The sequence below is a fragment of the Schistocerca americana genome, chromosome 1, assembly GCF_021461395.2.
Source record: "Schistocerca americana isolate TAMUIC-IGC-003095 chromosome 1, iqSchAmer2.1, whole genome shotgun sequence".
Taxonomy (NCBI): Eukaryota; Metazoa; Arthropoda; class Insecta; order Orthoptera; family Acrididae; genus Schistocerca; species Schistocerca americana.
In genome coordinates, this window is record NC_060119.1 from 536,788,424 (window position 1) to 536,801,447 (window position 13,024).

Sequence of the window (13,024 nt, forward strand, 5' to 3'; positions counted from 1 at the left end):
TTAATGTGCATTAACTCAAGAAGTGATCAGAGACCCTAATTAATGTTCGATTAGTCTTTTCACTACTTTGAAGAACCTCAGTACCTTATAGAACTAATAAAAATACAAGATAAATAATTATGAACTATTTATTAGTTGCTTCCGTAAAAGGTTTTAGGGTCTTTTGTGTTCCAGGCAGTGATCCAGTCTAGAACTGATTGAAAATCGTGCACGTCAGTTAAGGATCGGCAATGGGACAGCCTGCAAAAGAGCTTGCCAAACTGCTGGGTTCCGAGGCTTCAGTTCTGCGATTGTTGGGCCTCTGGCGTCCGCAGGAGCATGGGGGCCACGTAGTGCCTACAGTACTCGCTGCCGTCACCCTGGCCTCTGTCTGCTTCTTACCTGCCGGAGTCGTGCTGAAGTTGTGCGGCGATTTTCCAGAACAAATAGAGGAGATGGCGCACTGCTGCTATATCTTCATTGTCTGCTTTGGGTCCATCGTTAAGGTGAGTCCTGAACTCCAATGTGTGAGTGACGTGGAATTAAATATGTGGCTTGAACAACGGCTGAAAGTTCATTTTCCGTGATTCTAGTCAGTCGTGTAGTCTCTATTGGACTGCTATTATTGTTAGTTTTGTTGTTGTGGTCTTCTAATAGAAACTGGTCTGATGCAACTCTCCTCGGGTATCTATTCTGTGTAGGTCTTTTCATCCCTACGTAACTGTTACAATTTAAGTTAACTTAAACGTGCTTAACATACACTATGTGATCGAAAGTATCCGGACACCTGGTTGAGAACGACTTACAAGTTCGTTGCGCCCTCCAACTGTAATGCTGGAATTCAATGTGTTGTTGGCCCACCCTTTGCCTTGATGACAGCTACCACTCTCGCACGTATACGTTCAATCAGATGCTGGATGGTTTTTTGGTGTAATGGCAGCCCATTCTTCACGGAGTGCTGCACTGAGGACAGGTATCGATGTCGATCGGTGAGGCCTAGCACGAAGTTGGCGTTCTAAAACATCCCAAAGGTGATCTATAGGATTCAGGTCAGGACTCTGTGCAGGCCAGTCCATTCAGGGATCTTATTGTCCTGTAACCACTCCGCCACAGGCCGTGCACTATGAACAGGTGCTCGATCGCGTTGAGAGATGCAATCGCCATCCCCGAATTGCTCTTCAATACTGGGGAGCAAGAAGGTGCTTAAAACATCACTGTAGGCCTGTGCTGTGATAGTGCCAGGCAAAACGAGAAGGGGTGCAAGTCCCCTCCATGAAAAACACGACCAAATCATAACACAATCTCCTCTGAATTTTCCTGTTGGCAGTACACACGCTGGCATATGACGTTCACCTTGCATTCGCCATACCCACACCCTGCCATCGGATCGTCATATTGTGTACCGTGATTTGTCACTCGGCACAACGTTTTTCCACTGTTAATTCGTCCAATGTTTACGCTCCATACACCAAGCGAGGCATCGTTTGGCATTTACCGGCATGATGTGTGGCTTATGAGCACACCTCTCGCACTCACCTCTCGCCTGTCATAGTACTTACAGTGGATCCCGATGCAGTTTGGAATTCTTGTGTGATAGTCTGGATAGATGTCTGCCTATTACACATTACGACCCTCTTCAAATGTCGGCGGTCTCTGTCAGTGAACAGACGAGTTCGGCCTGTACGCTTTTGTGTTGTACGTGTCCCTTCAGGATTCTACTTCACTATCACATCGGAAACAGTGGACCTATGGATGTTTAGAAGTGTGAAAATCGCGCGTACAGATGTGTGGCGTAAGTGACACCTGATGACCTCACCACGTTCGAAGTCCGTGAGTGTGTGTGTGCGTGTGTGTGTGTGTGTGTTTTGCAGGATGTCCGGACGCTTTTGATCACTTAGTGTATTTTACGTGTGACATATAGTCACGTAAGAGACGTGCGACCATTATACAGATACGGAGACATCTTTTATACACTGCTGTTATGCTCGCTACAGAAAAATTTAGTCACTTTATGTTCGGATACTTAACTTTGTTAAAAGGTTTCGAGTAAACTCATCTTCAGAATATGAAAGCATATACATAAGTGTATGTTACTCCAGACCGTGTGTATCAAACTCCCTACATATTTTGATATTCTGAAGATGACTTTACTACATATTTGAGTTTCTGAGTATCAAGCGACTAAATTTTTCTCCAGTGACCATAACAGCATTGTACAAAAAGTACGCCTAATATAGTCAAGTATCCTACCTTGTTTTAACGTCTTAGACCTCACATTGAAGGCCTGAACCCAAACCCGATCTCTATACTCCGACGGAAAAAATGTCACAACACCAAAAATTAATTAATTTGGAGTAATGAAGTTTCTAGAATACATATGTTTAGGTAACATACGCAAATGATTAACATTGCAATACCACAAGGTGATAATTAGCGTGACATAACCCACTGGAAATGCTGGTACATTAATAACTGGTGTAACTGCTAGAATGTGGAATGTAAGCATGCACACGTGCATGAATTGCGTTGTGCAGGCGCCGGATGTCAGTTTTTGGGATGGAGTTCCATGCCTGTTGCACTTGGTCGGTCGATACTGTTAATGCGGGTTATGAATCACACTGGAGTTGTCGTGCAATGATATCCCGTCTGTGGTCGGTAGGAGACATATCTGTTGATCCAGAAGCCTAAGGAGACATGTAGATATTCTGTACAACATGTTGGGTCACAACTGTGGTATGTAGGCGAGCATTATCCTGTTGGAAACGACCACCGCCCCCCTTGGTTGCTATTCATGGATGGCAGCACAAGAGATCGAATCATCAGATTGGCGCACGAATTTGCTTGGGATAATCACGACAGAGCTTCTCCTGTTGTACGATATCACATTGCAGACAATAGCTCCAGGTGTAGATCCTCTGTGTGTAGCACGCAGTCAGCTTGATTACAGGCCTTCAAATGGTCGCCTTGTAACCAACACCGGGCATCACTGGGTCAAACCAGCTTTCCTCAGAAAACACAACAGATCTGCCCTCCAACGAGTTCTCGCTTGAGACCACTGAAGTCGAAAATTGTGGTGGTTTGGGGTCAGTGAAATTCCCGCTACAGCTAGTCTGGCTCGGAGCTGCCCTTGAAGTAATCGATTTCTAACAGTTAGTTGTGTCACTTGGTGCCAACTATTGCTCAAGTTGGGGCTGCACATGCAGTAGGGTGCGCCAGAGAGAAACGCTGAACACGATGGTCTTCCCTCTCGGTAGTGCCACGTGGCCGCCGGGTGTCTGGTCATCTTGAGACCGTACGTTCTCGTGACCACCGCAGCTAGTCATCATGTACAGTGCTTACATTCCAGCCAAGACTTTCTGTAATATCGCAGAAGGGAAATTCAGCTTCTCCTAGCCCTATTACGTGATGTTGTTCAAACTCAGTGAGGTGCTGATAATGGCCTTAAAGGTACCCTTCACTACCCTCAACTCATTACCCCAAATGTCAAATGTAACTAACGTTCATAACCGCTACAGCGTGTTTTTAAAGCAATGTTGATTTACATCCTCATTGCAGCGGTACTAACGCCACTCTTACACGACTGGTGAGAGTTGTCAGCAGACATCTTTCAGATGCAGAAAGATGCCTACCAACTTTCGTTTATATCCTATAACATCATCCCAAGCTATTTTGATTCAAACTGCCATGGTTTCTGAGTAAATGCATTTCTTTTGATTTCTTATATGTATTTCTGTATTGCAATGAAAATATCTGCTTAACAGTCTAAAGGCCAATGGTATGTGCTGCGTGTCTTGTTTGTAAACAGACATGATCCATATGAGTAACGATATTTGGTACTGAGATCGGAAATGCTCACTTTAATCTTCACCCTCAAGCTTCCATCCACTACTGCTCGGTTCTGTCCTATATTTGTTTTTCCGGTAGTATTAGAGTTAGCAGTAATATATGCCGATATTTCTGCAGGGAGCTTTCAGCCACTTGTCGAGTCCATGCCACGTCGAGCTGCTGCACTATGCCAGTCAAAAGGAGGTCCGACGCGGTATTAGGAGGACTTCTGCCACATCAATGTACAGCAACCTCTACAGTCTCGCAGATATTTTCCCTACAATTATTAGATTTACTCTTTCGTCTAACACTGTGGTATATAATAAAGCACATCACATACAAAATTGACCGATATCATGCTAATGCTCTCAAACATCGGCTGCCACCTTGACCTCTTCTGTGAAGAAGAGAGTCAGCCAGTGTATTACGGTGCGCTGTATCCACATGAAACTACTCATTGAGGACTAGATCTCACAGAGATGCCATTTAATCATTTTCCATGAATGCCCACGACAGTAGCTCGCGAACAGCCGATTAGCTTCGCGTTTCCCGAGATGTCCGCTCCCAGGTGCCAGGCCACAGTAATCTGCTCATTGTCTAAGTCGCTTATGTCAGTGGATTTCATCATTTTCGTCCGTAATCACCAGTAAAACGTTTACGCATTCGCCTGTGTTCAAATGTATGTGAATCCTATGAGATCAAACTGCTGAGGTCATCGGTCCCTAGACTTACACCCTACTCAAACTAACTTATGCTAAGAACAACACACACACCTATGGCCGAGTGACTCTAAGCTCCGGAGGGAGGGGCCGCTCAGTCCGTAACGTGGCGCCTCAAACCACGAGGCCACTCGGCGGACCATTCGCCTGAGCCCTATTCATTTACATCCCTTACCACATCGCCTGCCCGCATGCCCACCTAGAGGCATTCAGTCTCACGGCGGGTCGTGGTTGTTTTGATGTGGCTCATCACTGTATATTGTATAAACTCTAGTGTTGCCAGGGTATCATTAACCAGATAGAAAAACAGTGTGATATCTGAAGCGATACACAGCTTTAGCTGTCACGTCGAACACTTCCTGTCTCTCTCGTCACTCTGGCACTAATCACCCACGCGTGTTTTGGCAGTTTCCTTGTTGTTAGTATGTGTATCAAACACACACATGGCTCTGAGCACTATGGGACCTAATATCTGAGGTCATCAGTCTGCTAGAACTTAGAACTACTTAAACCTAACTAACCTAAGGACATCACACACATCTATGCCCGAGGCAGGATTCGAACCTGCGACCGTAGCGGTCGAGCGGTACCACACTGAAGCGCCTAGAACCGATCGGCCGCACCGGCTGGCGCGTGTATCAAAAGGCTGCATTAGATTAGTAGAGTACAAATCGAAACAGTATTTTGTCGACGCCATTTCTGAAGTTGGCGTTCCAATTTTATCGATGTTTTCATCCATTAAAACATATAGATCTTAGAATTACATTTTTCCATGAGACATTTAAGTCTCTTCTTTATGTACGATAATGAGTCAAGCAGAAGAAATGAATTAAAATTCATACTGCTGCCGGGACTCGAGGCTGAGTGTTGTTAAGTAGAAATGCCAACAATTACACTACCGTAGCAATGTGCTTAATGGTTCTGCACGAACTACGTAAGTTGATTGTGCTCCCGAACACAGACCTCATATCTTCTGCTTATTTTCCCTTACATGGTTAGCATTTCCGCCTAGCAAGCAAGAAGACCCGGGTTCGAATCCCGGTAGCAGCACAAATTTTAATTCATTTCTTCTGCTTCAGTCATTATCGTAATTAAAACATAGTATTTCAGATAATCCTAATTATTTGAATCAGCATACTTTGACTCGGTATTCAACTGAGATACTTCCTTTCTTACAACGTTCTTTTGTAGTAAGGGTCAAGATATACTCTAAGAACATAAAGACAAGAAAGACACACCATGAAATAATTATCTCAATTGGGAGAAGTGGGACCGAAATCGGTAGATATGAAGTGCACGTACAGACAAACAAAGGATCACAACTTTAGAAGAATCGGAAAACTTACTTCAAGGGAAAGAGATTCACAAATAGGTAAAGTCAGTAACGCTTTGATCCATCTCTGGTCCTAATGCAAGCAATTTTTTCGTTTCCCATTGATTGATGGAGTTGTTAGATGTCCTCCTGAGGGATATCGAACTAAATTCTGTCCAATTGGTGTTAGATCGCGAATATCCCGTGCTGGTTGGAGGCCTGCACTCCTGCCACGTACTTGGCCAAAGTAGTTTTTGGCAAGTACGAAGACAAGCAGTGGAAACTCTAGCAGTGTGTGGACGGGCGTTGCCATGCCGTATTGTAAGCCCAGGATGCCTTATCACGAAGAGCAACAAAATGGGACATAGAATATCGTCGATTTGCCTCTGTGTTGCAAGGGTGAAAAAGCCAAGGTTTCCTGCTATGAAGTGGAAAGGGACCCCAGATCATCCCTCCACGTTGTCGGGCCGTATGGCAGACGACGTTCAGGCTGGTATCCCACCGCTGTCTGGCCGTCTCTAGACACGTCTTCGGCCTGGAATCTTATTGGAGAAGATTTGTCCTCAGTGGTGGGTCCCGCTTCGAACTGAGCCCCGTTTACCAGTGAAGACGTTCCTGGAGAGGCCCCTGACAGCAGTGGGATACCAATCTCACTTTGCCCACCAGATGACCCGACGACTTGGATCGACGGATTGGAGTGCAATTGCTTTTCATAGCAAGACGACTTTGGTTGTCATCCACGGTACTACGTCGACGATGTTTTACGTCTCGTTTCCTAGCAAGCCATCCTAGGCTTACATTTCAGTAAGACGATGCCAAGCTGCACACGACGAGAGTCTTTACTGCTTGTCTGCGTACTTGCCAAACTCTCCCTTCGCCAGCAACGTTACCGGATCACTCGCTAACTGTGCACGTTTGAGCGTGATTGACAGTGGGCTCCAAACAGCTCAGGATTTTGACAATCTACCACGCCATTTTGACAGAATATGGTACGATATCCGTCAGGAGGACATACAGTAAGTCTGTCAATGACAAGCCCAATAGACGCTCGCTTCAGGGCCGGACATGGAGCAAACATCATTGACTTGCTCAGTTCGAGAAGTGTTTTCTATTGAATAGATCAGACATTTTTTCTTATCTTCTTTTTTTAATTGTAACCCTTTGTTTGTGCATCATATCTACCGTTTTCCGTCCCATTGGGATAATTCGTTCACGGTGCGTCTTAGAGGGTATGTTTTTAAGTAATGCTCTCGTATCAGGTCTGTACGCCCGCGTGGTACCCCTCTAATGGTCGACATCGGTTCCCACGTGTCGCTGCATCAATAAACATCATATCATCCACGTATTCTTCCCCGGGAGTGCATCCTTCATTGGGCCAAACAGACGAGAGTCGGAAGGTGCGGGATCCGGTCTGTAGAATGGATGAGAAAGAGCTATCCGATGCAGTTACGTGAGCACCTGTGCAGGCTTGTGTGAGGCCTTACGTTGCCCTGGAGAAGGAGAACTCCGCTTGCATTTTTGTAGTGACGAAACCACGCTTCAGTTTCCTAACGGTAGCAAAGTACACTTCCGAGTTGATCGTTGCACTATCAGGGAAGAAATCAAACTGAATAACACCTTCAGAGTCTCAGAAGAACGTCACCATGACTAATGGCTGAAGGTGCGGCTTTGAACATTTTCTTGGGGAGAGGTGGTATGGCGCGACTCCATGGATTGCCGTTTCGTCTCCGGTTCGAAATGATGAGCTCATGTTTCATAACCTATGACGATATTCGACAGAAAATTGTCACAATCAGTGACCCAGTACGCAAGGCATTCCGCACAGATGGTTCTTCGTTGCTCGTTATGGTCTTCTGTTACGCGGCATGGAACACAGGGGCACACAGCTTGGAATACACCAACTAGTGGCGATTGTGTCAGCACTACCAACAGAGATGTCCAGTTGATCAGCTAGGTGTCTGATTGGGATTCTTCGATCACAGTGAGAGAGGGTGTAAGACCAGGGTGTAGTCTCTCGCCCCTACTGTTCGGTCTATAAATCATGGACGAAAGTAAATCAAAGATTCAACAGCGGGTTAAAATGCAAGGGGGAAGGATATCAGTGACAAGATACACTGATGACATTGCTATCCTCCGTGAAAGAAGAATAACAGGATGCGATGAATGGAATGAACAGTCCGATGAGCACCGAATACGGACTGAGAGTAAATCGAAAAAAGACGAACGTAATAAGAAGTAAAGAAATTAGAACAGCGGAAAACCTACTATCAGAATTGATCAACATGAAACAGGTGAAGTTAAGGAAGTCTGGTACCTTGGCAGCAAAACAACCATGATGAACGAAGCAGGGAGGACTTAAAAATAAGACTAGCAGAGCTAGAAAGAGCATACCGGTCCAAGGTAAGTGTACTAGTAACAAACATAGGCCTTAATTTGAGGAAGATATTTCTGTAAATGTGTTTGTGAAGCACAGCACTATATGACAGTGAAACGTGGACCGTGAGAGAATCAGGACAGAGGAGAATTGAAGTACTAGAAATGTGGTGCTACAGAAGAATGTTTTAAAATCAGGTGAACTGATGAGATAGGGAATGACGAGGTTCTGTGCAGAATCGTCAAGGTAATGAATGTAGGGATAAAACAGACAACAATACGGAACGGGATGATAAGTCATGTGTTAAGACTTCCTTGGTCCTACAGGGAGCTGCAGACGGTGATAACTTTAGGAGAAATCAGAGATTGGAATAAAAAAATGGTTCAAATGGCTCTGAGCGCTATGGGACTCAACTGCTGAGGTCATTAGTCCCCTAGAACTTAGAACTAGTTAAACCTAACTAACCTAAGGACATCACAAACATCCATGCCCGAGGCAGGATTCGAACCTGCGACCGTAGCGGTCTTGCGGTTCCAGACTGCAGCGCCTTTAACCGCACGGCCACTTCGGCCGGCAGAGATTGGAATACATCTAGAAAATAATTGAGGGCGCAGGTTGCCATTGTTACTCTGATATGTCTGAGAGGAAGTTTGGCATAAGAGAAAAATTCATCGCATGCCGCATCAAACCATTCAGAAGACTGACGGCTAAAATGCACACAGATGGAAACAATCGCAACACAAAAAATTTTAATTAATGTAGAATCATAAGATTTCGGAAATACATTTGTCTAGGTAAGTGATTAACATTGCTAGATTAAGAGGAGAAAATGAGAAATGCTGCACATTAATAGACGGTGAACTGGCAGACGTTGAATGCAGCGATGCAAACGTGCATGCGTTGTGTTGGTGCCGGATGTCAGTTTGTGGCATGGAGTTCCATGTCTGTTGCACTTGGTCGGTCGATACAGGGCCGCTTAATGCTGATTGTGGATGACGCTGGAGTTGTCCGATGATGTGCCATACCTGCTAAGGCAACAAGTCCACAATCTGTAGCGCAAGTTGGGTTACAACAGCGGTATGTGGGAGAGCATCATCTTGTTGGAAAACACTCTTCGAATGCTGTTCGTGAATAACAGCACAAAAGATGGAATTACCAGACTAACGCACAAATTTTCAGTCAGGTGAATGAGATAACCACGACAGTACTTCTGGTGATGCATTAAATCATACCCCAGGTCAAGTATGTCTACCACACAGACAGGTTGGTTGCTGGTCCACCACGGGCGTACTTTTAACCCCCACAGGGCTATCACTGGCACCGAGGCAAAAGCAGCTTTCATCACAAAACATAACACTCCTTCAACTGGCCCACCAATGAGCTCTCACTTGACACTACTGAAATCGCTAATGGCGGTGGTTTGGGTTGAGTGGACTGCACCACATAAGGCGTCTGGGCCGAAGCTGTCCTTGAAGTAATCGATATCTAGCTGGGAATTGTGTCAATGCCGAGCCAACTACTGCTCAGATTGCTGCTGCAGATGTAGCACGAGGTTCCAGAGCCATACGTCGAAGACTATGGTGTTCGCTCTCGTTAGTGGTGTGTGGCCATTTGGGACCCGGTCTTCTTGTGACCATTTGCTCCCGAGACCACAACTGCAGTCAGACATGTACAGCGGCTGCATTCGTGCCAAAGCCTTTCTGCAATATTGCAGAAGGAACATCCAGATTCTCCTAGACCTGTGACAAGACCTCGTAGAAACTCAGTGAGGTATTGGTAACGGCGTCTTTGGTAATGTCGTCTTTCTTCCATAAAGACCTTGTTGACCAACATCAACTCACCATGCCCTATCTCAAAAGTCACTAAATCTCACGTCCTTCACAGTGTGTATTTAAAGCAATCCTGACAGCATGCTCATAGTGGGGCTACTAGCGCTACACTTTAGCGAATGGCATGTGAATAGAGATAATCTTTCAGATGCGGAAACATGCCTCCCAACTTTTGCTTACATCCGTCAGTGTAGCCTGTATATAGTCGAAAATGAACGTTCTGAAGGACCAGATAGTGTTGCACGGACGTACTGACCTCAACATCTTTCAATCCAGCACACTCACCGATCAACGTCAGGTGGATTATACTCCTTCCCCAGATGCTTATTTTCAGAGGTGCATTCGCTGATGCCTTCTTTGTTATGGATGAAATTGACGACGGCATCGAAATGGACAGTTGGAGTAGCTTTTGAAACGAGAGACCAGCCCTTTTCCCCGTCCTAGGTTCCATACAGCGCATGCGGGATGTGCTGGGGATCTACGTGCACCAACCACAGTCCAACAGCTGTCGAACGCGCTGATCTAGGAATAGAACGCCCTACCAGAATAACTCCTTACCAACTTTGCTAGCATGGGAGTATGTTGCAGAGCATGCAATGTCGTCTGAAGTGACCACTCACCATATTAAGAACCATGTACCGCCTTTTGTAATGTCCATAGGCAATTATAATTTCAGTTGGCTTCAGTGTAGTTGCTGTCAAAATGCTATTTTTCTTAATCTCATTTCATATTTCTTTACCTGCCTTCTGCAATATATTGTAGCAGTGCTTTCAGCATATCGTCCCAGTCTCAGGGAGCTGTATTTGTTGGCACAAAAGTATCATGTGGAAGTTAGTTTAGCACACCAGTGCGTGTGCAAATGCAAACTGAAATTTTTAACTTGCCACAGAAAGATAATGTGAATTGAGAAGGATGCATAGATATTACATCATATATTGTCGAGGAGTGCTTACGTAAGTTGCTTATAATGCAGAAAAATTTTGCATGAAATAAGAATAGTCTGATAAATGTCTCAGAACACACTAAAGGCTGATTGCTATTAAAACCCAGTCTGTACCACCATCCACGAATGGCAGGAATTGAGGCAAAAAATATTCGTGCACGTGCAGCAGCTGTCTCAGAGAGAAGTGCGCTGTCTCTGTAACACTACCTTACTAACAGGACGTTGTTTGCAAGTATTACGTTTCTGTTTAGCAGGCACTAAGGATCTCAGCATTATCACCATGCTGCGCTGTATCGATTTGGCATGATTTAACATACGTTCTGAAGATTTTTGTTGATACCGAAACGCATTAAAACATAGATGTACACTCAGGAAACAATTTCTGTCTCAACTGTCCACAGAGTGCCCTACAGAAGTGTCCAGCTGGCTTCTAAATCAGCGGTTCAATACGTACAACGATATTCAGTATTAAATGGACAGTGTGGAGGTATATCACCGTAGAATAAGTTTTATTTTGTATGCAGCCACTCTCAAGCTCATAGTGTCCATTGTTTCATATTTCAACAAAAAGCCCTTTTACAGGCAGTACAGGTATCCACAACACATACTGATTCGGTGAGCAGAGGTTTTGAAAGCAAACAGAGAGCAAATTGCTTCCTTATTTCCTTGTACATTCTATATAGATACTCCTCTATCTCTTTCTCTGCCTCAGTTGTGCTGTTTAGAGACGTAGATGGAACATGTATAAAAAATCTGGAGGTATCAGTTTTCTATAAGCGCTTTATCTTGTCTACAGGCTGTCCTCTTCATTGTGGAGGGAGGCACTTTACGTGAGCTGGTGCAGCTAATGTACAGCATGCGGACCCATTACGGTGCCGACGAGGGCAGTCAAAACATCCGCAGCTGCTACCAGGACAACGTAGACCGCATGTATCGTTACTTCCAGGTTAGTGTTGCAATCCAGCGTGGAACCCGACAGAAACGCAAGTGATTTTTAATTATATAGAAATTTGTAGACTAAGGTTTTCCATTAGCGAACAGACTCACCAAAATATGTCAATGGAAAGTTTTTTAATACAACTGTCGTACTTAAAAGTAGAAAATTAAAAGAGAAGTAGACTTCTCAAGATAACAGAATTGGATGTGAAATTTCTAAAAATTAGTATGACAGTAAAGTGATGGTTGAAGTATACTTGCCGGCCGCTGGTGGCCGAGTGGTTCTGGCGCTACAGTCTGGAACCGCGCGACCGCTACGGTCGCAGGTTCGAATCCTGCCTCGGGCATGGATGCGTGTGTTGTCCTTAAGTTAGTTAGGTTTAAGTAGTTCTAAGTTCTAGGGGACTTATGACCTCAGCAGTTGAGTCCCATAGTGCTCAGAGCCATTTGAACCATTTTTTTGAAGTATACTTCTCTTCCCTGGACATGACCTTTGACTGTCATATGGTTTGCCCGTCGTGAGCATGAAGTACCTGAAGAACTAATTGAATGAGTCCAACTGCCGTAACACTGTCCTAAAATACGATCTTTGCTGCTTCTGTGTTATCAGTGACTTTCGCGTTTCTGTTGGTGCACATTAAGGATTTGCCATTTTTGTTTTGTTCATGAGAATAATGAGCACAGTCATGGAAGATCTTCAGAAATTAGCAGCTTTATCACTGATGTATGCTCATGACGTTTTTCTGCGCACAATAAGGATTTCTAACAAGTCCAAACATGAAACAACCGTCCTAAACAGTACCGACTACTCCTCAGTGTAAAGGAGCACCTGTCAACAGATAGAATTAATACGGACACTATGAAAATCGATGGTATGGGTGTTTAAGGAGAAACATCTTCAAGTAAATTGGCTCCAAAATTGCTCCCGACAGCTCACTTGTTTCTGAAATCACAAACCGCAACAGCAATGCATGGCTTAAATGGTGGACAATGACTGGTGTGCCTTGTAATACCGGAACGACCCAAGTCGAAAATACAGCTTCTTCCACTTACCACGTACGGTGAAGAATGCTGGCCCACAAGAAAAGGATCAGAGTAACTATTTAC

General features: G+C 44.7%; 1 protein-coding gene across 1 annotated transcript in view; it reads left to right on the plus strand.

The window, feature by feature from the left end:
- The first annotated feature begins 230 nt into the window (after window positions 1–230).
- LOC124625142 (odorant receptor 43a-like) overlaps window positions 231–13,024 on the plus strand; it is a 53,528-nt gene continuing 40,734 nt past the window's right edge. The window contains exons 1-2 of the mRNA XM_047149154.1: window positions 231–485; window positions 11,778–11,927. Coding sequence (XP_047005110.1) covers window positions 231–485; window positions 11,778–11,927 — 405 coding nt within the window. The remainder of the gene's footprint in view (window positions 486–11,777; window positions 11,928–13,024) is intronic.